We start from the raw sequence: 26,907 nt of genomic DNA on the forward strand, positions 1-26,907 counted from the left end.
CCTTGTTCAAGGCCAAACTGTACGGAGTCGTCTGGAAACTTTTCATCCAACGTGGCACTCTATCGCCATCTTGTGGGAATATATTATAGAAAAGGCCTATATAATAAGTTAAGGCATAACAGTCAGGATAGCTTAGGAGAAATGGTGTTTGTTAGGTTTCACACTGGTGACTTACAACCATCTCAGAGTCTCCTTATCAACAAGACAAATCAAGCAGTGGTTCTGTCTGTTTTACAACAAAAGAGTAGCATTAGCTGCCTGGTGGCCTGGTAGAGTTATTCAGATTAGAGTATCTGCTGGTGTGGCCAAGTGCTCAAAATGCACAGTAAAATGTCCAGTGTTAATTCAACTCTAGCGGGGTGCATGAGTCTTACACTGACAGCGACCACATGTACTCCATAAGAGTTGATTTAGCACTGAACATTTTGGGGCAAGCGTAAGCTAATCAGGGCCTGGGAAACAAGCTGAGTGGTCTGTGTGGCCAATCAGAGACAAGCTGAGTGGTCTGTGTGGCCAATCAGAGACAAGCTGAGTGGTCTGTGTGGCCAATCAGAGACAAGCTGAGTGGTCTGTGTGGCCAATCAGAGACAAGCTGAGTGGTCTGTGTGGCCAATCAGAGACAAGCTGAGTGGTCTGTGTGGCCAATCAGAGACAAGCTGAGTGGTCTGTGTGGCCAATCAGAGACAAGCTGAGTGGTCTGTGTGGCCAATCAGAGACGGGAATGAAGCACTTAAGCGCTGACACCAGGGCCCTCTCGGACCGCGGCCCGACTCTCCTGCTCCGAGCGCTGGCGCGTAATCAGGGAACATGGCGTTTATACAGGAAGAGCAGGGCCATTCCGCACTTCCTCTGCCATCCGCGTCCGTGCAGATCGCACTTCCTGCGAACGAAAATAAGAGAGAGAGAGGAAAGTCCCCCCCCCCCCCCAGTACAGAAACCAATATTAAATGTTTTTTTTTTCTTTCTTTAAGAGTGTGAGACTGTCCAGAATCGAACCTTGGACATGTTCCCAGGACAGCTGTAGTCCCCATGAGAGCTGATCGTTCAGGACATGGACACACATTTTTGGGGTGGGGTGTGGGGGTTGGGGGGTGGAATACTGTCAAACAGCATTGATTTACAGGCAGGAGGGATTCTTCTATTGTTTACTTTAGATTGCATTTTATTAGTGCGGCTCATCCACTAGGGGCCCAAGACTGGCCCCTGGGGGACACGCATGTCCACTTGAGCTCTCTGGCTCTGAGGCAGCACAGATCCGCGCACACGGCTCCCTCCTTATCCCTGCGTTTCCTGAGTCCTGTTAACACACAGCACACGCATACAGACCTTTATATCCTGATTTATGTAAAAGGTTCTGTGTTCTGTGCTAGTGCAGGCCAGGGCTCCTATGGAAGGGCACATTTTTCTGTCTCTGTGGGCCTCACTGTGAAATACGAAGGACCAGTAAATAAATACATTTCCCTCCCCACCTTAACCTGAGTGTGAGTTTGGGGGGAGAGGGTGTTGTTGTGTGACTAAAGGCTATTTTAGGAGTCACAGGTGGCCCAAAGCTGACCCATGTGGAACCCCTCTTTCAGCCCCCCCCCCCACCCATTCAGGTCACACACTCATCTTCTGTGTGAGTGGAGAGAGCGTTTCCTAACCGTTTGCAGAGTAGGCTTTTTGAAAATTTTATTTTTTCAATATTTATTCAGTGTTCTAGAACTCCTTTCCTTTCAATCAATTACCAGCAGTAATTGTGACTTCAGCATTAGAACATTCAGTTAAGTACATTCTAACCACATACTTGTGATCTCGCACCTTAAAGGGTTATGGTCTTTAATTTGCAACCGGTCACACACACACACCAGTCATAAAACACAATCTCCACCCACGCAGTTCCCTTCAGCTAGCATGAACCTTTCCCCCGAATGAGGAACCATAGTCATGTAGAAGTATTTAGAGTTTAAATTCAGCCGGCACATTTTTAAAAGTTTATTTTTACTTAGAAATACAACAAGCCTTGCCAGGCATGAGCCTGGTGTCCGGGCGGCCATTTTGTTTGGGTCTGACTGTGTCCGTTCACCGCCCCCCCGCGGATCGGACCCAGATTTCCCGCACCAGCACTTTGCCCAAATCATCCTCAGACAGAACCCGAGTTCTGCTGCACTGTCCTCCTCTCAGGGCTCATACCCTCATAAATAACACAGTGCTTATGACTGTATTATGTGTTTGTATGAATTTCAAAAAGATTGAATAATAGGGCCACTCATATTTAGAAAATACAGACATGCTGTACGCAAATCTCATCAATCATCTTGTCAATCAGTCGCTTCACTGGTATCTAGTATTCGAATGTGTATAATGAAAGTAGATTCTTAAATAAGACCGTTATTGAGGTATGCATGGTGAGGTGCTAATCATCATTCAGTACCTTTATCATTTCAGTGAAAACATAAAAAATGCAATGTATGAGGCAATAGTGTTTCTGAAAAGGATTTAATGCGATCAGCTGTACAGCCTGCTACAAGTCAGGCCAACCGTACGGCCTACCGATGAGGCAGGACTCACAAATTATTGCTCTCTAAAATTCCCATAAAAATACATTTAGCTCCTAATAAACATTTTCAGACAGCGTCTCGGGCCTTTTCCCCGCGCGTCAGGCCCTAGCGTGTCAGACGAACACCACCGCAAAGGAGAGGAGGGAGGGAGGGAGGAGGGAGGCTTTGGGCGGGAAAATCCCCAGCCCGGCGAAGGAGGAAGGCTCGGCCCGTGGGCCAACAGCGCCTTGGCTGCAGCTCTCTCTCTGCCCTCCACGTCCAACCCAAAAATGAATGTCCATCACGTGGAATTACAGTGATTTTCCTCCTTCAGCCCTGAACAGAACAGCCCGTGCCTCTGCAGAGATATTTCTGTCCGTGAAAACCACGATTCCCTTAAAAAACACCACCACAGCATCTTTCAGCCCTGTGGCCAAGCTGGATTCGTGAGATCAGACAAACAAAAAAAAATAAACACATTTCCCTTCCCTCACAAAAAGACACAGGATAAAGTAGTACCAAAAGATGTTTAAAAAGACACTGTGAAGATATTTTTAGTCGTTGCTCTAAAAAGAAGTAGGAACTAGAAAAGAAAAAGGCAGTGCTGAGAAGCGTGTTGTGTTGGGCTGGAAAGGCCTGTCACAGAAGGATACCCGCCATTTAAGACACAGAAAGACACCGGTTTAAAAATACACACAACATGAAACCACCGCTTTAAAAAGGCCCAGACCTAAACAGACACACAGAGGACCTCATTTCCCACAAGTACTCACCGCGGGCTAAAAACACTATCAATTAAAAAAATGAAATAAAAGACGAGTGCGTACCCTTTACCTGTACTTATACAGCAAAGACCAAAATACTGGTGCATCTGCAGAAGTATGACCTTCTTTTCCTTAAAAGAATTAAAATGAGGCGTTTTCTCCGAAGCCTTTCCGCCGTTGCGGGAGTCTGAGCCCGGCAGAGGAGGAGGCGAACGCCGGCGTTTCGGCACGCCGAGGGGTCCAATAAAACAAAAATGCGAATATTTAAAACCATAAACCATTACAGGAGCGCCTCCAGCGGGGGCACTCCAGCCCGAAAACAAAACCGAGCCGAGTCCCGGCTAGCTCTCCTCGTTCACGGAGCCCCGCCCCCCGGACAGCAGCGCCTCCCTCTCGGCGGCGTCGCCCTCCTCGGGCTCCGCGGCGCAGCAGGGCAGCCGGGCCAGCAGGGGGCGATGGAGCCCGTTGTAGAGCGCGGCTCCCGTCAGCAGGATGAGGAAGCCCAGGACCTGCAGGCCGTGGAACTGCTCCCAGCCCAGCGCCAGGCTGGCGGCCCAGATCAGCACCGTGCGCAGGCTGTCCAGCACCATGCGCGTGGTGGCGCTCATCTCCTTGGTTACGCTGATGCCGGCGAAGTTGAAGAAGGCGATGCTGACGGTGTTGCCGAGCAACGCCAGGATGATGAGCGGCTGGTACCCGATCTGGCAGAAGGCGTCCAGGGCGTCCTCCAGCACCTGCCGGGGGTTCCCCCCCAAACTGCCCGCAGGGATGAAGTACATGGGAATGAGCAGGAGGGTGAGGATGACGAAACCAAACAGACCTGGGAGGGAGGGGGGGGACAGAGAGGGTGGATTGATTATTAGGAGCCCACAGTGACCCCACAATAACAACAGTGACCCCGCAGTGACCCCACAGTATTGTGTTGCTGGCGTAGTGCGGTCCGTCCCCCACCTTCAGTGCCCACAGCTCGCAGGGGGTGCACGTCGTGCTTGTAGATGAACTTCTCCTCCAGCACCATCTGCACGGACACGATGATCTGCGCCATGATGATCAGGAGGTCACCTGGGAGGTCAAAGGTCACGTGAGCCACAAACCACTTTTCAATTTAGCATTATTATTATACAAATCAGAGAACTGTCACAAAGATGCTTTACAGGGAAACAGAAGGAGAACTAAGGAACAAACCAGACCTGACCCCCCCCCCGCCCCCCTCAAAAAAGCAAGCAGTGAGGTAGGAATCTCAGGAGGAACCTCTGCATGTGTGTTTACCTGTGATGACCTGGCTGAGGTTGTGCGAATCGTCCCGGGTTCCGCTGATGAAGTCTGCCAGCCCCACCACCACCAGCCCCAGGATGGTGACCAGGATGCCGATCCACTGGCTGGCCAGTAGGCGGCGCCCCAGGAAGGCCACGGACAGCAGGCCAGTGAAGATAATCACCGCCCCCCGCAGCATCTGGAAGCTGGAGGCGCTGGTCATGTTCAGGGCTGGGGGGGGAACGGGGGGAACGGGAGGGGGGGTAGGTTAGACATGAGGTTAGGATTAAGTTTAGTACAAAGCTGTGGTTCAGGAGATGGGTTTCTAATCAGGAGAATTTAGGGGCAATTAAGCTGGAAAAAGCAAGTATATAATATTAAAATATAATAATAATAAATTGATTTTCAAAGGGTCTTTCATTATTTGATATATTATGTTATTATTCAGGTCTTGAGTCTGATATATTTTTATTTAATTTCATTATTTTGCTGAATTTTCTATGTTTTTCTTGAGCAGTTTAACACCAGTGCACTTTAGTTCAATGCAGATTTGGGGAAAATTAGGACTTTTGATTTTTTTTTAAAAATAATTTTTTTTTACTTTGTTGCGATTAGCGTTAACATGCCAGGCACGATCGTGTACGGTTTGGCGTGTGCTGGCGTGTTGGCCTGGCCGTGTGTGTGTTGGGCGTAGCGTGTGCTGGCGTGTTGGCCTGGCCGCGTGCGTGTTGGGCGTAGCGTGTGCTGGCGTGTTGGCCTGGCCGTGTGCGTGTTGGGTGTAGCGTGTGCTGGCGTGTTGGCCTGGCCGTGTGCGTGTTGGGTGTAGCGTGTGCTGGCGTGTCGGGGGGCGTGTCACATACCCACATACATGATGGAGGTGCCGGTCATGTCACACAGGGCGGGGGGGAGGAAGATGAGGGGGTTGAAGGCCTGTCCGGGATTAATTCTGGGCTCCGGCCGACGCCTGTCCTGGCACAGGGCGATGTGGAACACCACCAGACAGCTGAGCTCGCCGAGGAACATGCCCACGGCCTGGGGGCGGGGCAGGGGTGAGGGGGGCGGGGCAGGGGGCGGGGTTAAACCCATGAGGTCACACACTTTAAAGCTGTATTACACAGGCATAAAAGTAAACTGCTGTACTTTGTGGCAAGAGACAAGCTGTGTGTGTGATAGTGTGTGTATCGGAGAGAGAGAGAGAGAGAGAGATACAGACAGACTGTACCTAGGAAGGTGTGTGTGTGAGAGACGGTACCTGTACGAAGGGGTGTGAGAAGTTGTGCACGTGTTTGTGTGTGTGTGAGACTGAGAGAGAGAGAGAGAGAGACAGTACCTGTAGGAGGGGTTGTGAGAAGGTGTGTGTGTGTGTGTGTGAGACTGAGAGAGAGAGAGAGACAGTACCTGTAGGAGGGGTTGTGAGAAGGTGTGTGTGTGTGTGTGTGAGACTGAGAGAGAGAGAGAGACAGTACCTGTAGGAGGAGTTGTGAGAAGGTGTGTGTGTGAGAGAGAGAGAGTCAGCACCTGTACGAAGGGGTGGGAGAAGTGGTGTTCTGGTGAGTTGTTGCACCCCGGTGCTGAGAAGTAGTCAGCCCATCTGGAAGGATAAAGAAAGATTCAGCACCTAGTACTCACCTGTGCGAGTTAAACCAGGCTCAGTACTCATCTGTGTGAGTTAAACCAGGCTCAGTACTCACCTGTGTGAGTTAAACCAGGCTCAGTACTCACCTGTGTGAGTTAAACCAGGCTCAGTACTCACCTGTGTGAGTTAAACCAGGCTCAATACTCACCTGTGTGAGTAACAGGCAGTACAGCTGTGTGTGAGTGTTAAAAAAAAGAGAGCTACAGACACTCACCTGAAGGTGTGGTGTAAGACAGGACCTGTACACCGTGTGTGAGAAGTGTCATGTATCTGTGTGGTTGAGAAGAGAGAGACGTACCTGTAGGAGGGTATACGTGTGTGATGTTGAAGACAGAGTCAGTACTACCGTGGGGTTGAAAGGTGCAGTGTTACTGTGTGTGTTAAACTGAGGACTCAGAGACAGCCTGTGGAGTTGTTAAACGGTGTGTGTGTGTGTGAGTTAAAGCAGGCTCAGTACCTAGAGCTTGTAGAGTGTGGTGTAAACAGGCTCATATACATCAGTGTGCGGATGTTGCAACCCGGTGCTAATAGTCAGCCTGTGGAAGTTAAAGAAGCAGCTCTAGTACTCACCTGTGTGAGTTAAACCAGGCTCATACTCACCTGTGCGAGTTAAACCAGGCTCAGTACTCACCTGTGTGAGTTAAACCAGGCTCAGTACTCACCTGTGTGAGTTAAACCAGGCTCAATACTCACCTGTGTGAGTTAAACCAGGCTCAGTACTCACCTGTGCGAGTTAAACCAGGCTCAGTACTCACCTGTGCGAGTTAAACCAGGCTCAGTACTCACCTGTGCGAGTTAAACCAGGCTCAGTACTCACCTGTGTGAGTTAAACCAGGCTCAATACTCACCTGTGCGAGTTAAACCAGGCTCAGTACTCACCTGTGTGAGTTAAACTAGGCTCAGTACTCACCTGTGTGAGTTAAACCAGGCTCAATACTCACCTGTGTGAGTTAAACCAGGCTCAGTACTCATCTGTATGAGTTAAACCAGGCTCAATACTCACCTGCGAGTTAAACCAGGCTCAGTACTCACCTGTGTGAGTTAAACCAGGCTCAATACTCACCTGCGAGTTAAACCAGGCTCAGTACTCACCTGTGTGAGTTAAACCAGGCTCAATACTCACCTGCGAGTTAAACCAGGCTCAGTACTCACCTGTGTGAGTTAAACCAGGCTCAGTACTCACCTGTGTGAGTTAAACCAGGCTCAGTACTCACCTGTGCGAGTTAAACCAGGCTCAGTACTCACCTGTGCGAGTTAAACCAGGCTCAGTACTCACCTGTGTGAGTTAAACCAGGCTCAGTACTCACCTGTGTGAGTTAAACCAGGCTCAGTACTCACCTGTGCGAGTTAAACCAGGCTCAGTACTCACCTGGAAGCTACACCTGACACACAAAGGTGTTTCTAATACCCATTACTCTCACAAATGTCTGTTTCTCCACAGTATTTTCTCTGGATTTAAATCGCTAATTATGTTTGTAAGCCCATCATGTCATGTTAGTATCCTTTAATGTGGTAAAATTATTTAAACTGATGAAGTGTTTTCTCTAGAAGGTTTCTGTTCTAATGGTGACATAATCAGTCACATGAGGAGGGGACAGAGCCCTAACCACAGATAACGACTGGCCGACAGACAGGCAGGGTTTCCATGGAGACGTTTAAAGAACTTGACCGAAATGCGTCGTCTGCACATTCAAACAGGAAGTGACCCACCCACAGAACACTGCAGCCTGCGCCCCCCCCCCCCATTACGTTCTGATTTTTTTCTGAGGAGGGCTGCTGTCTGACACCGTTGTGAATCCAGAACCATAAAAACGGTGCAGCTCAGCGAGCCACATGAGATTTACACCCCCGACTGGAAACCAGAGCAAAGGTCAAAAGTGCGGTTACAACTGCTGCCATTATACAGACAGTCCTCACAGGAGACAGGACACTCACAGGGGACAGGGCACTCACAGGAGACAGGACACTCACAGGAGACAGGGCACTCACTGTGAAGGAGCCTCTGAGCCTGTCTGTGAAGGACATCACTGAGCCTGTCTGTGAAGGAGCCTCAGAGCCTGTCTGTGAAGGAGCCTCAGAGCCTGTCTGTGAAGGAGCCTCAGAGCCTGTCTGTGAAGGAGCCTCAGAGCCTGTCTGTGAAGGAGACTCAGAGACTGTCTGTGAAGGAGCCTCAGAGCCTGTCTGTGAAGGACAACTCTGAGCCTGTGCCAGTCTGAAGGAGGCTCCGCTGGATGATTAAATGAAAGTGAGGCGGACGCGTCTCAGTGAAATGTGACCCGTGCAGTATCCTGCCGCAGGCGGCCTCTTTCTGAAACAGGAGCGCGGCGCTGCTACAGGCAGCCGCTCAGCCGTGCAGCTCCCTTAGCGCTCTGAACGCTAGCCTTTCAGCCGCTCAGCCGTGCAGCTCCCTTAGCGCTCTGAGCGCTAGCCGCTCAGCTCCCTTAGCGCTCTGAACGCTAGCCTTTCAGCCGCTCAGCCGTGCAGCTCCCTTAGCGCTCTGAACGCTAGCCTCTCAGCCGCTCAGCTGTGCAGCTCCCTTAGCGCTCTGAACGCTAGCCTCTCAGCCGCTCAGCTGTGCAGCTCCCTTAGCGCTCTGAATGCTAGCCGCTCAGCCGTGCAGCTCCCTTAGCGCTCTGAGCGCTATCCACTCAGCCCCCTTAGCGCTCTGAATGCTAGCCGCTCAGCCGTGCAGCTCCCTTAGCGCTCTGAACGCTAGCCGCTCAGCCGTGCAGCTCCCTTAGCGCTCTGAGCGCTAGCCTCTCAGCTCCCTTAGCGCTCTGAACGCTAGCCGCTCAGCCCTTAGCGCTCTGAACGCTAGCCGCTCAGCCCCTTAGCGCTCTGAGCGCTAGCCGCTCAGCTCCCTTAGCGCTCTGAACGCTAGCCTCTCAGCCCCCTTAGCGCTCTGAACGCTAGCCGCTCAGCGCCCCTTAGCGCTCTGAACGCTAGCCGCTCAGCCCCTTAGCGCTCTGAACGCTAGCGCTCAGCCCCTTAGCGCTCTGAGCGCTAGCCGCTCAGCTCCCTTAGCGCTCTGAACGCTAGCCTTTCAGCCGCTCAGCCGTGCAGCTCCCTTAGCGCTCTGAATGCTAGCCGCTCAGCTCCCTTAGCACTCTGAATGCTAGCCGCTCAGCCGTGCAGCTCCCTTAGCGCTCTGAACACTAGCCGCTCAGCTGCCTTAGCGCTCTGAACGCTAGCCGCTCAGCCGCCTTAGCGCTCTGAACGCTAGCCGCTCAGCTCCCTTAGCGCTCTGAACGCTAGCCACTCAGCCCCCTTAGCGCTCTGAACGCTAGCCGCTCAGCCCCCTTAGCGCTCTGAACGCTAGCCGCTCAGCCCCCTTAGCGCTCTGAACGCTAGCCGCTCAGCCCCCTTAGCGCTCTGAACGCTAGCCGCTCAGCCCCCTTAGCGCTCTGAACGCTAGCCGCTCAGCCCCCTTAGCGCTCTGAACGCTAGCCGCTCAGCCCCCTTAGCGCTCTGAATGCTAGCCGCTCAGCCGTGCAGCTCCCTTAGCGCTCTGAACGCTAGCCGCTCAGCTGCCTTAGCGCTCTGAGCGCTAGCCGCTCAGCCGTGCAGCACTCTGAATGCTAGCTGCTCAGCTCCCTTAGCACTCTGAACGCTGGCCGCTGAACTGTGCGGCTCCTTAGCACTCTGAACGCTAGCCTGTGCACCGGCGTGGCCAACGAACGGAACAAAGAGGGAAAACATTGAGTGTCTTAAACAAACACACCCAGCTTCAGAGACAGAGAGAGCAGAGGGGAGGGAGAGAGAAAGAAACTTTAGGAAAACTTTGGCCTGTTTCAGCCTTCTGTCATATTGACATATCAGAGGTAACAACAAAGTGAATTGATTTGTGTGCCTCAAGGCAGAACTTATGTGCACCTGAAAGGGCAGACTAAAGGCCAGCTGAACCTGTTTATCAGCACAAACACCGTTATCACAGTCAGAGGAGCCACCAACGATTTTGGGCCCCATGTAAGGATCTCCCAATTTCCCATTGGGGCCAACCCCCCCCCCCCCCCCCCCCGCCTGCACAATTAATGTAACCACTGCATATTTTTTGAAGGCCCCTGTCAGTCAGGGCCTTTGGAATCGTCCTAAAATGCCAAGAAGTGAGGTGTCATCCCTTCGGTCTTGATTTGTCACAAGTTGTCCGTATTTGCTGATGCTGCGTTGTTTTTGCACGCAGCGGTATTGCATGACATGACTAGACTCGCGGAATGTCGGTAACGCAACAGCACGTGACAGTGTAGAACTGCGGTGCCGACTAAAAACGTCATAATGCATCGATTGGCTAGTCGTTATAGTGAGTGAATGGTCGTCCGTTGTAGACTCGGTCTGAGCGAGCACCGAGAATTAACAGGGCTATCCAAGCGAATCGGCACGGCGTGACGCCCTAACTGCCCATTTAAATGTCTTTTGTGATGCATGTTGTATCGTAAATATTCACAGATCGCTAAAGGGTGTTTCCTGGCTGATACTGTGAGCTCACAGGTTACAAAGGGCTACCCAGCCGAATCGAAAGTCAATTAATGAGAAAGAACCGGCGTGTAGAAACGGCCACAGTCTTTCCACTTTTCCAATTCCCGAACAGCCAGCAGGCCATCGTATTCGTAACTATCGTTATGATCGTGAGCACAATCAATATTTTGCCCGTGTGTGTTTAGGGTTATAATAAAATTGTCAATATATTCCTCAGAGTAGCCAACAGTAGGCAAGATCAAACTGTGACTAGGCTAAGATATTATGTAGTTTTACACGCAGACTATTTGAGACGCTTTATATAGGCTAATCAATACATTTTAACAAATTAGTGATACAAATGGCATACACCAAACCTTATTAAATCTGCATAGTCTAATCGGTGAAATAACCTACAGTAGCTAACGGAGAATACATGTGTTCTCGGTCTGTAATTAGGCTAGCTGCCTACTGCATATACATATTGATTCAGAGTTTACACTGTAAATCATGTAAATACTGTAAATACTCTCTGTTCCAGAATACTTACTTGGCGGACAGTGTGTTGATCGACCCCGTTATGAGCATCATCGCGGCGAGCAGGTATTGGTATTTCGTCCAAGCCATGTTTAATGAGGGAACACCAAAACAACAGCCAGCTAGTTTGCAGGACGTATATATGTGTGCCTCTGGTCTAGCCCTTGATCATTCGCTACTTTAGTAGATCTTCCTGCTCGGTCACATGACTTTCGGTATCAGCTGACAGGACTTCGGAGCCTTTACGGCCAACTGGTTAGGTTGCATAAAACCTTTCGTGTAAATTCAATGAAGAGCTATTATTTGATGTTTCAAACAATTTCATTAATTTATGTATGTCGTAGGGTCTACATTATTTCTTGAATCAATAGCGACGTCAACGCGCCTTGCCTGTGATGGAGTTTAGCTTAAACTTAAACTTTCTACTGGATGCACTCGGATGGTTTCTCTGAGTGTACAGTGACAAACCGATAATCGGTCTGACAGAGTAGGTATGGCAGTATTTGGGTTTTGTATAATGCATTCAATGCATCTCACTTTTCATACACCTCAACAACCGCGATAAAACCGTCGTATATCAATGAGCAACCATACTATCTGTAAATCAAATTCAACGTGAGTGAATCAGGCGGGCAGTATTCTAAGCTCGCCCATATAAACCGCGAAGATGCTATGCAGATTCATTTTGTTTCTTTGCGCGAACACCGTGTTCAATTGCTTTGTTTCTTAAAAAATTGAGATGTTGTTTTTCCGCTTCAAAGTTATGAGAGGACAACAAAGGAGAATGCAAATGAAACGCAAATACAGGACAAGGCTGGTATTGTCTCCTGAAGTGGCATGTACACTCGCCATTCATAGTTTCTGTGGGAAGCAGAACAGTCGCATAGCCTACAGCGTCTCTGTAGAATTTACATTGAACGCAAGGTTTGATGGGAGTACATATTTTAGGGGCGAAAATGGGTTCTGTTAATTCTCTTATGAATCTATCATAAGAAGAATATATAAAACCCCCTCCCCCCACCTCACAGCTGAATTGTGTGGCCCTAGATGACTGTATGGAGTGTTTGTATGTCAGTGGCCGGTTCCGCCCCAACCCCCCATCAAATAACAGATCTGCTCTGGTCCTCCTGCAACTGGGTACAGCCAGTAAAATCTTCACCGTTCACAAGATCAATTTGAAACAGTTATTCCTATTCGTAACGCGTGAAAAGTGTACTGAACTGACAGAGCCTGCTACTGCTAAATTTACTGCGTAAGCGCTACACCAGCAGCCTGTAAGTTTGATACATTTTCTGTCTTCTCGTGCATTGAATTAAAACTGTGGCCTGAAGTGTAAGATGATGCCTGGGACCGTTTTAAGTCGTGAAAGGTGTGCGTGTGTATCATCCATGACTTTTTAAAAAAATCTAAATTTAGCCTGTGGGAAAGGTCTCCGATGACTAGCACGGCAGGTTCGCGTTGAGTAAAGAGTCAGCGAGCTGCTTGCGGTGGAGGTGCAGTGGCGTGGTCTTGCCAGTAGGGGAGCCCTGTTACGCAAGACCTGTTATTTTCTCTCTGCTTAATGCAGTGTCTGACTCTCCACTAGAGGTCGCCATTACACTAAATATTTGCTAGTTTGCCGTCATGCTGTCAAAATTCAACTGGATTTTTAAATGGTCGCGGTGTATATGTCTTACATTGCAAGTCACTCTGGAACGGAGACGCAAAATTAATGTCATGTCCTCTGCGGTGAAATTGTTCTTGAATCACAAGTTGTTACGCATATTTTCCAGAAAGAAAGCTGTCTACTAAATTATGCGGCAAAAGGATATTTAAGGTTTGATAAAGAAACTGGAAAAATATCATGCTTTGTAACTTGGTTAGAACTAGTTTTGTCCTCTGAGTTTTCATATGTACGATTGAGTGTTATTACTCCTTCCAAAAGTCCTATGTAAAATTAGCATTTTGTTCCACTTCACACACTGTGGACGCATATAGAGTTAAATGCCTTTTAACATCAATCAACAGAACATTCTTATTATGATCTAAGAACATTATGATTTACATTACTTATGACAGCCACGTCTGTGTCCATAAATTTAATTATTCAGATTATGACATCAATGGTGCTTTTCCAGAGCTGCGCAGCTGGCCCCAAATGACTGCCCGTGATCAGTCTGGTTACCTCGGTGTACACCCTCATGTTATTGCATTTTAGTACCACAGGAGGGCACTGTTGCATCCAACGTTGGGCTTTGCCATCAATTGAAATACTACTGTATATAATACATATTTAATTGTAATTATCTCCGTAGTAATTCGCACATTTGTTTTTTAAATTGCTGTGTTATTCGTATTTAACCCCACAGTTTTTTAAATAATCTGTTTGGTGACCCAGATGTGTCAATGGAAATAATTAATTCAAACTTAAGTCAGTAATATCACTTCCAAGCTAGCAGACGAAGAGCAGGAGGGAATATGTTCTGTAGGAATTTTCGTTGAATCACAACTTCACATTTCTCAGGGGTTGTTAAATGATTCAAGGCTTAGCAAGCTTAAGTGAGCTGACTTTGCGCCGCGCGACCGCTCGCGTGCTCGTGTTCTTCGAAGTTACCAGCGGCAACTGCGGAGCCAAGTAGCGGGAGTGCGTTAGTCGGACTCCCACATTAACGGACTTCTCTGAGCAGACCTGGCTCAAATTAAAACCAGAACTAGAACCAGAAGATAATAATTCAGCAAGTGTTTCACGGATGGGTCGTTTTATGTGAGAGCGTTATGATATTTCCTCCGTTGACCCTCTGAAAGTCCGGTTTATATCATTCCCGATGCAAGGTGACTTCTACCCGTCCAACTGAAAAACAGGACTTCCTTAAATAGCTCCTGTGGCCTTGGCCTATCCAAGCTTTGATTTAAAAATTCTTGTGTGTCGACACCCAGGCTGCAATTTAACAGCTTCATAATATATAATTCCTGATATAACATACAGTGATCATATTTTTAAAAGTTTTATGTTACTGTTAATGTGTGTGTGTGTGGGGGAGGGGGGGGGACTGAAATACAGATAAAGAAGTTGTTTTACTTTTTTAAAACTTGGACACCCGTTGCGTTTCTGAAGATGATTGTGCTTCTGATGGCACCTCATGGGGACCTGAACACTCAGGTAGGTCTCAGTGGGGACCGTGCGGCAGGTAATTAACACACCTCCCTGAACATCACCAGGGCCCTCGCACAGCTCCAGGTCTCTAATGCACCGCTCCCCCATCAGAGGACCAGGAGGACGGGGCGGAGCAGGGCCTGCTGGGGGGAGGAGGGTCCCTGAAGGTGAGGCAGCACCTGGCTGCAGGTGTACCGCGCGAGAGAGGCACGCCTCTGTGTGAGACCGGCGGGTGACTGTTCAGCTGCAGTGGCTTATGGGTAACAGCGGGCCCATGGATCTGTGGGGCTCTGTTTCGTGGGACAGTTCTGTTCTCCTGGATTTCAGATCCTGCGATGACCTCTCCCTGTACAGTAGCCCCTAGCCCACCTCACAAGCCTTCCTGGGTTTCTACGTGGCTGAGATTATTTGGGGAACTGTAAGTGCTCTCCGTCGAGCCTCTTCTCTTCTTATTCTGCGTTTTCCCCCCCGATGCGCCGCGATCGGAGCTGTGGGGTGAGCGGGCTTGAGCTGGAGGGCAGACGTTTTCGCCATCCTTCATTTCTAATCCCTTCAAAACGCAACTGCCTCTCAGGAAATGCTGTCTCCAACTTAATCAAGCCAGTTGCTAAGCTACATCTCCCCAGACTCATTTGATGTCTTCCCCTCAGCCACTCTAATCAACCTAATTGCCTTTTTATTTACTGCCAAGCTTTCACACTGGTGCGGGGAATCTATCCTTTCCAGGAGCACAAGGGGCTAAATGTCTCACTTCTGCCCTGAATGACTGTCTGTCTGAAATTTTCTCCTAGTTTAGTAGCAGTAGTGTGTGTGTGTGTGTGTGTGCATGTGTATGTGCTCTGTGAGTGAGTGTGCGCGTGTGTGTATGTTGTGTGTGAATCAATGTTTGTGTGTGTGTGTTTGTTTGTTCTCCAAAGGAAACTGAAGACTGTTTTTCCTTAGCAGAGATAATCATATCCTTCCTGTCCTGTGGATATGGGACATAAACATAAGGTAGATTTGCACCAGCAATGTTTGTTTTGCACGCAGCTACGATACAAACTGTTAATCATTCATCCAGATATTTTTGTCTGGAATACATCTATCCCTTTCGAGACTGTTTCCTCCTCTCTCAATGAAAAATAAAACACAAACGTACATTTTTAATAGAGAGAGGAAGACTGAGTTTACTCTTAACTTCCCTTCTAAAGTCCAGACCTCCTTTCAGCCTATGGGGCTGTGGCCTGCTGTGGAACTCTGGGATGGCGTGGTCATCCACACCAGGCCCCTTGCTGCCCTGTGACTGGCCAGTTCAGCCATTTCAGTGACCAATCAGGGCGTGGCCCCTTGTTGGTGCGCCCCAGGTCCCGACAGCTCAGATCGAGCGGCTCTGGTTTTAAGTGCTGAGACGGAGCGGGACGTGAGCGCTGGGACTGACGGGCGTGAGCGCTGGGGACTGACGGGCGTGAGCGCTGGGACTGACGGGCGTGAGCGCGGGGGACTGACGGGCGTGAGCACTGGGGACTGACGGGCGTGAGCGCTGGGGCGTGAGCGCTGGGACTGACGGGCGTGAGCGCTGGGGACTGACGGGCGTGAGCGCGGGGACGGCTGCGGCGTGAGCGCTGGGACTGACGGGCGTGGCGCTGGGACTGAGCGGCGTGGCGCTGGGGACTGACGGGCGTGAGCGCCGGGGACTGACGGGCGTGAGCGCCGGGGACTGACGGGCGTGAGCGCTGGGACTGACGGGCGTGAGCGCCGGGGACTGACGGGCGTGAGCGCCGGGGACTGACGGGCGTGAGCGCCGGGGACTGACGGGCGTGAGCGCTGGGGACTGACGGGCGTGAGCGCTGGGGACTGACGGCGTGAGCGCGGGGACTGACGGGCGTGAGCGTACGGGGACTGAGGGCGTGGCGCTGGGACTGACGGGCGTGAGCGCTGGGGACTGACGGGCGTGAGCGCCGGGGACTGACGGCGGGCGTGAGCGCGGGACTGACGGGCGTGAGCGCGGGACTGACGGGCGTGAGCGCGGGGACTGAGCGGGCGTGAGCGCGGGGACTGAGGGCGTGGCGCGGGACGACGGGCGGAGCGCTGGGGACTGGGACGGGCGTGAGCGCTGGGGACTGACGGGCGTGAGCGCTGGGGACTGACGGGCGTGAGCGCTGGGACTGACGGGCGTGAGCGCTGGGACTGACGGGCGTGAGCGCTGGGGACTGACGGGCGTGAGCGCTGGGACTGACGGTCCGGGGCGTGAGCGCTGGGGACTGACGGAGCGTTGTGAGTGGTTATCTCACACGCGAGCGCTCCTGCTTCTCGGTGCTCGCCGCTCGCCGCTCGCCGCTCGCCGCTCGCTCTCCTTGCGTAACGCAGGTCCAGCGCTGCCGTGCTCTCTGTATCAGTGCCCCTCTGAGCCCTGTGCCCCAAGGCCTGTTCTAGCCCTCATCTGCAGATTTTACATTATGTCTTATGTTAGTTTTATGTTTTCTTTTGTTATATATTTTTTTGTGAATGTACAGGGGGTCATATTAAACATTAAACTGATGGCTTGCTGTAGCTGAGAACTCTCAGGCCCGGGACAGAATATACTGGGGAGGCCTCCTGATAAATTTAGTAACAAATTTAAAATGGTTACGCCCCGTACCCTGGACCCCCTCCGGCTCAGGCCGGGGACAGAGTGTCCCTGTCCACCCCCCACCCCCCCTGTCTGCGGTCCTGGATGGAGATGCCCAGTCCCAAAGCTCCACAAGCCTCTCTCTCTCTCTCTCTCTCTCTCTCTCTGTCTCTCTCTCTCGATGAGATATCGATCTGCATGTGGGACTGCACCTGCCCTGTGAACGCTCAGGTTAAAGACAGCCAGAGATGGCCCAGATTTACACATTCAGCATATTGCCCCCTTTAATATGTTGGACAAAACAAATGAGTGACCAATCCGGTCGTGTGCTTTTGGTTATGCAACAGGCCTTAGCTCTGATTGGCTGAGCTCTGTGCCCTCGGCCTCCATGTCCCCCACCTCACCTGCGGGCTGGAGTACCTGTCGCCTGAAGAGACATCAAAACATCGCCATCACCACTTTTCCTCTCGCGTGTATTTAAATATGAAGCGAAAGGAGCCTTTGATCCCCCTCCCCACTGTTATCTGGCCGAGGCTGAATCAGGCTCAGTCTGTGTGGCTTTTTCTCTTCCTGCACTTTGAGGCCTGATCCTAACTGACACGCCGGCCGCATCAGGGCCTTGATGGTGATGCGTCCTGAAGTCTGAACGCTGGGCTGCGCTCAGGCCAGCGTTGCCATGACTCCACCCAGGATGCTGCCGGTCTGTGATTTATCAGTTATGGTTTTTATGAGCGTGCTCTTAGGTGGATCTTTCCATGGCACGCGTTCCTGAGTACTGATTATATGGTGGACGTACTGATAACCGACTGGCCAGGCTGCATCATCGATGAATTATAATATCACTTTAATGTAGAATCTTCAACCAGTTTGATTAAATATTTAGAGATATGTAGTTTAGAATGATGGAGGTAAATAACTGTTAATGCACATTCTGAAAACAGCCACCGGTTGGTCTTAGAAGCCAGAGGAAACTCTGGTATTAAAATAATTAATGATTTTGTTTCGCAGTGGGTCTTTGCTGAAAGTTTGGGGTTTTGTTGTGAAGATATTTGGACTTTGAAGCCTGAGAGTTTTTATTATTGGAAGCCCCAGTCTTGGGGCTGTGGATTGACATTAAGCATAGGTGTTGCTTCAGGTTCGGCTGGTGGGTTGTGTAGTTTCCAGTGTGCTGGACTAAACTACACAGGTACACAGCGACAGGTACTCAGTGGGGCCTGAGCAGGCGGTGCCTGTGCTCCAGTTCTGCAGTTTGTTACAGGCAATGTTCATCACGTTCCCAAGCAGTAAGACCCGCAGTCACACTGAGAGCAGTACAGAGAAGCAGCACGTATTCAAAACCGGATCGCTGCTGATTGCTGGCCACAACTGAAATGAATAACTGTCAGGTTAAAAACGCATGTCAGATACGTTGTGCTTAGTGTGGGCAGCCAAGGCCCATTTCCAACACTTGAACTTGTTAATTGTTCGATGCGGCGGGTAATTTGTGCTGTAATGTGTGCTTCTGCCGACAGCCCTCTCAGAGATGATTCTGTGCACTATTCAAATTATAGAAGGCTGACAAAAAACTAAAGGTGCCCAGGTCAGAGTTAAAATGAACTTATGGACAAAAACATTCTCTTATTGTTATTATAATGATTTATTCTCATCATTATTTTTCTGAGTGTAATGGAAGTACACATCCCACATTTTTAAAAAGGAACACATTCACAGTCACAGTTTGGTGCGTTCTGTCTCTTACCCTCCGAATAACTGGCCCCACCTGTATCGCACGAGTCAGAGCCACACCTTTCATCTGAATCCGCGATAGACAAGCTTAGCGTGATGATGTCACAGGGATATAACTCCTCCCCTTCTTCTCCCCTTCTCAGATGGGGGGGCTGGTGAACTAGGGTTTAATTTTGATTGGTCAGCTGACGCCCCATTGTAAGGCAGTTCAAAGGGTTTTTTTAAAAAGGAATTTTCTGTGGAACGCTTGGCAGAGATCCACTCCAGAAGGTGTTGTCGTGGCGACACAATACACTTGGCCGGCCTCAAATGGGCATGCTCAGACCCTGACACCCCCCAGGGATGGGGGGGGGGGAAACCGCCAACCAGAACGAGGAGCCGTGCTGGTGAGCAGTACCTGCAGGCACACCTACACACACTCACACACACACATACACACACGCACACAGACACAGACACACATGCACACACACCCACCAAAACACACCCAATCATAATCCGTCTGTCCCCTCATGAACAGGAACCACTTTCATAACCCCTGGATCAGAACTGTTCTACTACCCTGAAATTAAAGCACAGCAATCCCATCTCTGCTAAAAGCACAGTGTGGTTAGAGCACCTGCTGCATTTCACAGGCAAAAAAGTCATCAGCCTGAATTCAATCAACTTCCATCCTTAAATCTGTCTTACGATGGCCTGAATTCAATCAACTTTTGTACAAGTAAAGGCGAGTGTGACAGTCTGTTCACATACTTGGTTTGATGAGTTTAACTCGGTGATAGACAAACTCACGTTTGTGTCTGTTATTTACAACAACAACAAAAAACCCTGACTTTTAACTGTTTGCCAAATTTAAGGTTGAATATTGATTGAGTCCCAGCTGTAATTTAGCATCTTTCAGAGGTTCATACTCAATGTGGCATAAAAATACAGCACATGTATTTCATTATTTTGTTTCTCTAAATCGAGCAATGGTGAGTAACGTGATAGTGATGGCTGATTTTTATTAGTTCTTTGTGTGAATGTTTCCTGGTGTAGACAGGTTTTGATAATTGTGTGTTTACTTTAATCCATTGAGTAAAAGGTTAATTTTAACAATAATTAAAATCCTGTAAAATCGCACCTTTCCTGAACACATGGGGTGTGTTGTGTTGCATTACAAGTTCCACTTGTACTAATTCATAATGTCGTGGAATCATAAAGCGTTTATCTACTGTGTACCTCTGTACGCCAGGTCGCCAGGTTACCTGGTTGCTAGGTTGCCAGGTCAGTGGCAGGACTTGCTGTACTGAGTCCATAATGCTTATCATATTGTGCAATACAGACGAGGAACGGGAATCATGTCTTCAGATAAGAATCATGTCCTTTTCCCCTGCGCATCACTGCTATGCAGTCATAATTCAATTGTTTTGCTTTATTTAGAAGGTTAATATTAACAGGGATGTGCTCGGAACACACAGAATAATTGATGACGTGCGCAATATTTCCCTTCTTCCCAGACAACCTCTGTGAGGATGACAGGAGGTATATGACATTATTTGATTTAAAAGAAACACAGTATATATAGATTTTTTTTGTACTTGGTTTGGTCTGAACTGAACAGATTGATGTTGCCGTTGTGTGTGTTGTGTGTGTGTTGTATGTGCTGTAAATCATTGTAAAATAAATTTATTTGAAATAAGTACATAAAGGCAGCTTGGTGGGCAGTTACAGGTTGGAAACGTGCCCAGTGCTAGTGTTTACCACATGGCTCAAACAGGATATGACACGCCAGCTCACTTCCTTCTGCCAATGCACCCTACTGATAAAAGGCCAATCAGAACGTAAACACATTTTTCCTTTTTTTCTGTCGTTTTTATTTTTGGATGTTTTGATGTTGATCTGACCCTTAATTGCGTGTTCTTGCGGGGCCTGGTGTTCTGTGTGCGGGCCGGACATCGGCTTCCTGACGGACCTGGTGTTCTTCTGCTCCCCCTCTCATTCTCCAGTTTCACAGAGGTCCTTAATGGAATCAGCGCCGTAAAAAAAACCCGCCATCAAAAGAGTGTCTGGCCTCGATGCCCATTAGCGCTGCAGACAGAGGCCAGCCCCCCCAGAGTGGAAAAGCTCTTCTTCTGATTTGGACTCTTCAGGTGTCAAAATGGAAGATAAAAATGACAGTTAGCCGAGATTTAAAAATGACAGTTAACTGAGATTTTAAAAATGGCTGTTAACCAAATTTAAAAATGACAGTTGGTGCAGATTTAGAAATGAAAGTTGAGAGAGATTTTAAAAAGACGGTTAAAAGACTTCAGCTTTTTTATTTCTCCGATGTGTTTCTTTGTTTCTTCTGTTCCGTCTTTCTTTTTCTCATTTCATTTCATCTGTATTTTTTGTAGCCTTTCCCCTGTTCTTCAGCTGAAGCTGGTTGGTTTCTGCACCTTGGTTACCGGATTACTTGCTTTTATTTGATTGGCCGATTCTAAAGCAGGATATCTTCCTGTTCATTATCGTATGATGTCTGTAGTTTAATATCATGCAGTAAAAGCTGAATCACTCTTCATATTTGTCAGTATAACTGGAGGATATGTGTATTTATTTGTCCAGTGATCTATAAGGATTCACTGGACTCATGGTGTGATATGCTAAAACCATCACCAGAGTTGTCCTGTTGCCATGAAAACAGCCCCAATGGCCAATAAAAACCAGCCAAAATTGAGCCCACTGTGCCTGAAAGCCAAACACACTGCTGCCAGACCAGAACATAACGTCCCGCTGCTGTGCTTGAACAGGCCAAGTCTTCAGTTAGTCACTGAGGTTCAGACCTCGCTCCTGCAAAACCCTGTGAAATCCCTCAGAATGCAGAACTCGTTCAGTACTGTCACGGAACTCGTCTGTTTTATTACAATCTCATAAATCACTGACTGAGTCGCTCAATCATGAATCACTGACTGAGTCGCTCAATCATGAATCACTGACTGAGTCGCTCAATCATGAATCACTGACTGAGTCGCTCAATCATAAATCACTGACTGAGTCGCTCAATCATGAATCACTGACTGAGTCGCTCAATCATAAATCACTGACTGAGTCGCTCAATCATGAATCACTGACTGAGTCACTCAATCATGAATCACTGACTGAGTCGCTCAATCATGAATCACTGACTGAGTCACTCAATCATGAATCACTAACTGAGTCGCTCACTTTTTCAGTAACAGGAAACCTCTGTGATGCAGAAATCTCTGTAACTTTAATTTTTAAAATTTTTATTTCTTTATTTGGAAAGGGACAATGTACATTAATCAACATTTAAACAAATGTGAATGTACCCGAGTTAGCCAGAAGGCTAGTTTTCATCGGCAGTCCCTTAACTGCCGATGGAACGACTCGAGTCTTCCGGGTTTGATCGACTCGGACTCTTTCTGAGCACACTGAGTCCCTGTCGGGCTCGTATGAACCCGTTTATGATGGAGCTGAATTCCCGCTGACCTGCTGTACAGTGGCAGGCGCGGTTATCCCCGAGAGCAGCGTAACTGCGTCATACGGGCCGGACAGAGGACCAGTCCTGCTGACTAACGCTGGGGGGGCGGGGGGGCGGCGGGGAACAGGCTGGAGCCAAATGAGCCCCCAGAGAATCGCTGGTTCTGTTTACCTTTCTGGTAAATGATCCCTTCACCCCCCACCCCATTCCCCCCTCGTCCCACATCCAGATCTATCATATTGGGATACTTTACACACTCATCAGAGTGGTATCCATGACGTTGGTCTCCATGACGATGGCATCGGGGTGACGTGCTTTCCTGTGGGAAAGAGCACTGGTGCATGGAATCCTCTGCACCTCCTCAAATCTTAGGACCGTGCAGCCCCCACTCCTCCCTGCACCTCCTCAAATCTTAGGACCGTGCAGCCAGTGGAAATTTACACTGGAGCCATCACTGGTTCTGCTCTCTGAGAATTCCCATTCACCCTCTGAATGGGGAGACTGTCATCACATGAGCGCAATTTTCAGTCCTCAGATTCACTGAAACCCTCAGAAATGTCAGAGCTGTTAGAATATGAAGCAGGATTTAAGCAGTACAGAGGTGGGGGGGGGGGGGGGGGTGTACAAATTACATTTAAATCACAGAAAGTATCTTCCTTTCCCATGCAATCTCTCTGAATAACTTCAGTAACTTCCAGCAAATTGGTCAATTCAATTTCTCTCTCCCTCCTCCTTTGTCTCTGTTTCTCTTTCTCTCTCTCTCTCTGTCTGTCTAAATGCAATGCCATGTGTTTCATGCTTCATAGTCTTCTGACATCAACTTTTGTTACAGCTTCAAATTATCCAGTAGGATTTGTCTTGATGTGGATATTTAGTTTGGTCTGTGATTAATTCATATTACATTCACAAATATAATCATAAATATTAAATTTTTAAGTAAATAATTACCAGGTAAATATGGAGTATTTTAATGCTACTCCTGAAAGTAAACGTGAAAGGGACACAGAATGAAATGCATAGCTGTATTCATCACTGCATTACTCAGCAATTCCTGTTTTGTTTTTGCTAGAATCTGAAAACACAAGACCCAATAATGACAGGCCCTAATTAGATTTTGTCTCATTTCTATTCATTGGAAATTTGGTTTATTCATGGCAGATTAATAAATTCAACAATAAATAATTAAACTCACAACCAAACCATACAATACTTATTTTCTCAATCAAGTTATTAGAATTATGATCTTAGCACACAGGATATAACAGAGTGGCTCCTGTCTCTCACTCATAATTCATATTTCTGGAAAAGGAAAGCGGTATTCCCACATTCTCACCCTGCTCCTCTTCTCAAAGTTTGATTTCTGCTCGACATTCCCAGTCTCTCGAGAAGTGCTGCATCATAGACTAAAGTCATAAACAAATACATCCACACGTTTATTTAAAAAAACAAACCAGAAACAAAGTGTTATTTAATCTTGGCAGTTGGATGCCCTTATTGTACGATAGAGTGCATTGTCACCAATGCCTTATAACAGCACTTATTACGCACATATCACGCACCTATAACAGCATTGTAAAGTGCAGTCGTGAAAGGGTTAAAAATCTACATGAAATCAGACTAACGTGCTCAGTAAAACCATCACACGTGTGTGTGGTCATAAGGGAAATAAAATTTAAAAAAACATTAAAACAAATAAACTGGTATGAGAAAAGAGAGATAGTTAGAATGGAAATAATAAAACTTTGTACAAAATTAAACTCTTGAGCAGGGTAAAATATATGTGTGTGTGTGTGTGTGAACTTGAAACTGAACTTCAGGTTAACAGGAACCTACAATAATTGGTTTAAATCCCTTAAGTGTAAAAAATAGGCTCTTTCTAATACCAGAAACAGTTGATATAAAGTGTCAAAATTACATATATGTACACAGTTTTTTTTCTTTCTATGAACGGTAGTGTCACTCAAAAGTCCACCCTCCCCATATATTGTTTATTGGGGAAAAACATGCTTAATTTGTAAAACTCAAAAGCAAAATCCCAAAAATTGGGATACTAATATTACTTTATATACAATTTTTTCAGGTTCATCATAAGAATATTAAGAATATTAAACATTAACAGTGTCTTTTTGTCTCTCAGAAAACCCCCTCTATCAAAAGATAAATCAGATAATACACTATAAACATGAGGGAGAAAGTAAAAAAGGACTGGAACTTGAACTGTAAGCCTGTATAACAATGTCATAAGCATGACATGACACCTCCCCTAGCCAATCACGACGGCTTATTACAGCTAACAGACAAATGTCATAATGCCACATAACACTGTCAACAATGCTTAAATGATATGTAGGCATTATAACCTGTGAGTTCAAGTACATTTATTACCAAAGTAGCAAATAATGAAACAAACAAAAAAAATCTTAAGACAAACCCCAACAGATTTAATGGTTATTTAGTCTAAAACAGTGCCTCAGTTTGGTCTAGCGTGATAGTCCATCCCCCCGAGCACCTGAAAACAAAAAGAGAACACAGTGAGTCCTCCGGGGTGCTAGGTGGCGCTGTGGCTCGTTTAATGTAGTAGTCCTCTCACGGGCACAGAGGGAAACGGGGGGGGATGCAGTGAGTCCTCCCGGCCACTAGCTGGCGCTGTGTTTAGTCTGCAGCAGTGGACCCCACAGCCACACGGAGGGAAACGAGGGGAAGCGTTAGTGGGTCCTCCCGGCCACTAGAAGGAGCTGCGGCGCTTGGTGGGGCCGCGGGCGGTGGAGAGGCTGTGCAGGCCGGTGGAGACGGAGCTGATGGCGGAGCGGCGTTGCAGGCCGCAGACGCAGCCGTTGGACAGCGGGTCGGTGTAGGCCTCGCTGTGCTCCACGCAGGTGTCCGAGGTGGACAGGTCGCGCGGGATGATCATGGGGATGGAGTACTGCAGCTTCTCCCGGCTCTTGTACCACAGGCAGGAGCACATGGACTGGAAGTGCATCACCTCCGCGTACACGTTCCGCAGGCCCCGCCCCCCTCCTCCGCCGCCGCCGCCGCCGCCGCCGCCGCCCCCGACCCCGCCCGCGGAGGAGGAGGAGGAGGAGAAGGAGGCGGGGTCCCCGGGCCTGCGGGGGGCGTGCGGGTGCTGAGGCCCCGCCCCCGCGCCCGCCGGCTGCCCGTTGCGGGACAGCAGGGCCCGCTGCTCTGCGTCGCGCTTCTCGTCCTCGGCGTTCATGGTCATGAAGCGCAGCACCACCAGGTTGAGGAAGGCGCCGATGACGGTGAGGCCGGTCAGGATGTAGATGAAGCTGAAGGCCACGTAGCGCGGCTGGTTCTGCAGCGCCTCGTCCTTCTGCAGGGCCACGTAGTCGCCGAAGCCGATGGTGGTCAGCGTGATGAAGCAGTAGTAGAAGGCGTGGAAGAAGCTCCAGGTCTCGTAGCGGGAGAAGGCGGCGGCCCCCACGCACAGCGTCCCCACGCAGGAGAAGAAGCCGATGGCCACCATGTTGGCCATGGACACCTCGGGCCGCCGCAGGCCCAGCGCCCTCTTCAGGCGGTGCAGGAGGTAGCGCACCAGCGTGTTGATGCGCTCGCCCAGGCTCTGGAACATCACCAGCGTCAGCGGGATGCCCAGCAGCGCGTAGAACATGCAGAACACCTTACCGCCGTCCGTGCTGGGGGCCGCATGCCCGTACCCTGCGGGGGGGCGGAGGAGAGGGGGGGCAGAAGGGGGGGGGGGGACAGATTCAGTCAATGTCAGTGACGTTTGTTTTTATTATTAGAAGCTGGCAGCAAGCATGTGTGCCCACAAACGGTAATAGCAAGGGGGGGGGTGGATCTGTGGCCGAATGCTGCTGAGAGCCCTTCTGTTGATATGGTCGGGCGGGGGTGGGGTCGGGGGCTGGGGCGGGGGTGGAGGGGGCACATTATTTATTCAAAAGGCAAATATTTCTGGGACTGGAACAGAGACATAACCAGGCACACTGACAACATTCATATTCTAATGAGCACCAGTGGCATTATTTATTTGTTACATTACGCGCACACACACACACATACCTACACACACATACATACATACATACACACACACACACACACACACACACACATACACACACACACATACATACATACACACTCTACACACACACACTCACACACACACACACACACACATACATACATACACACCACACACACACACACTCACTCACACACACACATGCACGCAATAGACAGCCCTAAAGTATGCATTCAGTTTGTCTCAATATAAAGGGCCTCTCTCTTTGCAGTCAGAAGAGGCTTCATGTCCTTGGTGCCCCAGTCCTAGATCTTATGAAACGAAATCTGTGTAAGCCAGTAAAAAAAACACTATAGAGTACGATCAGGTTTGGAGCTCTTCCCTGAAGTTTTTATTAAACCCTGCTTGCTGCTCCAAAGGTGCTTCAACACGTGCAACTCCCCCCCCGTCCCCCCCTCCCCCCTCCCCTCCCCTCCTGCCCCCCCCCCATGGCCTTCCTCAGACACTGGGGAACAGTGCATGCTAACACACATTAGCATGATAAGCTCTTTGCTGATTACACAGCGAGCTGGAGTGTGAGTGAGGCTGGTGTTGCCTTTGATGTGCTAATGCTTTGAGACCTGTCTGCGCGCGCGCGCGGGGGGGGGGGAGGGGAGGGGAGGGGGAAGAGGTGCTTTACTGCTTCATCATTCCGCGTTTCACAGCCAGGGGCTGTAGCTAGGAATTGTGGGAGAATACTGAGAATACTGTTTAAATAGAACAAGCTGATTTTTTTTAGCTCTGTCCCCCTCCCCCCAAAGCTGTGGGCTCCTACAATCGTCACCACCCTTCACC

At 49.0% G+C, this 26,907-nt stretch overlaps 2 protein-coding genes and 1 long non-coding RNA gene across 6 annotated transcripts in view; 1 reads left to right on the top strand and 2 right to left on the bottom strand.

The window, feature by feature from the left end:
• Positions 1-26,907, top strand: part of LOC135257755 (uncharacterized) — a 109,357-nt gene that overhangs the window by 77,759 nt on the left and 4,691 nt on the right. For 2 of the 4 annotated variants that reach the window (XR_010330731.1, XR_010330732.1), the window contains exons 3-5: positions 14,361-14,462; positions 14,623-14,713; positions 20,596-21,305. The exons of 1 other annotated variant lie outside the window; for it this stretch is intronic. This is a non-coding gene — a long non-coding RNA (uncharacterized LOC135257755). Of the gene's footprint in view, positions 1-14,360; positions 14,485-14,622; positions 14,714-20,595; positions 21,306-26,907 lie in introns of those variants that run through there. One more of the 4 variants, XR_010330734.1, reaches the window with a different exon arrangement.
• On the bottom strand, positions 2,463-11,366 carry slc35f6 (solute carrier family 35 member F6). Its single transcript, XM_064340846.1, has 6 exons — positions 11,176-11,366; positions 6,056-6,128; positions 5,398-5,569; positions 4,553-4,768; positions 4,235-4,345; positions 2,463-4,103 (listed from the first exon to the last, which is right to left on the bottom strand). Exons 1-6 carry the CDS (start codon positions 11,250-11,252, stop codon positions 3,625-3,627), a joined length of 1,128 nt encoding a protein of 375 aa, XP_064196916.1. The 5' UTR covers positions 11,253-11,366; the 3' UTR covers positions 2,463-3,624.
• The window catches only part of kcnk3a (potassium channel, subfamily K, member 3a), a 33,453-nt gene continuing 29,723 nt past the window's right edge, over positions 23,178-26,907 (bottom strand). Inside the window, exon 2 of the mRNA XM_064340847.1 lies at positions 23,178-25,745. Coding sequence (XP_064196917.1) covers positions 24,796-25,745 — 950 coding nt within the window. The 3' untranslated portion in view covers positions 23,178-24,795. The remainder of the gene's footprint in view (positions 25,746-26,907) is intronic.

This window comes from Anguilla rostrata, chromosome 6 (assembly GCF_018555375.3).
Source record: "Anguilla rostrata isolate EN2019 chromosome 6, ASM1855537v3, whole genome shotgun sequence".
NCBI lineage: Eukaryota > Metazoa > Chordata > Actinopteri > Anguilliformes > Anguillidae > Anguilla > Anguilla rostrata.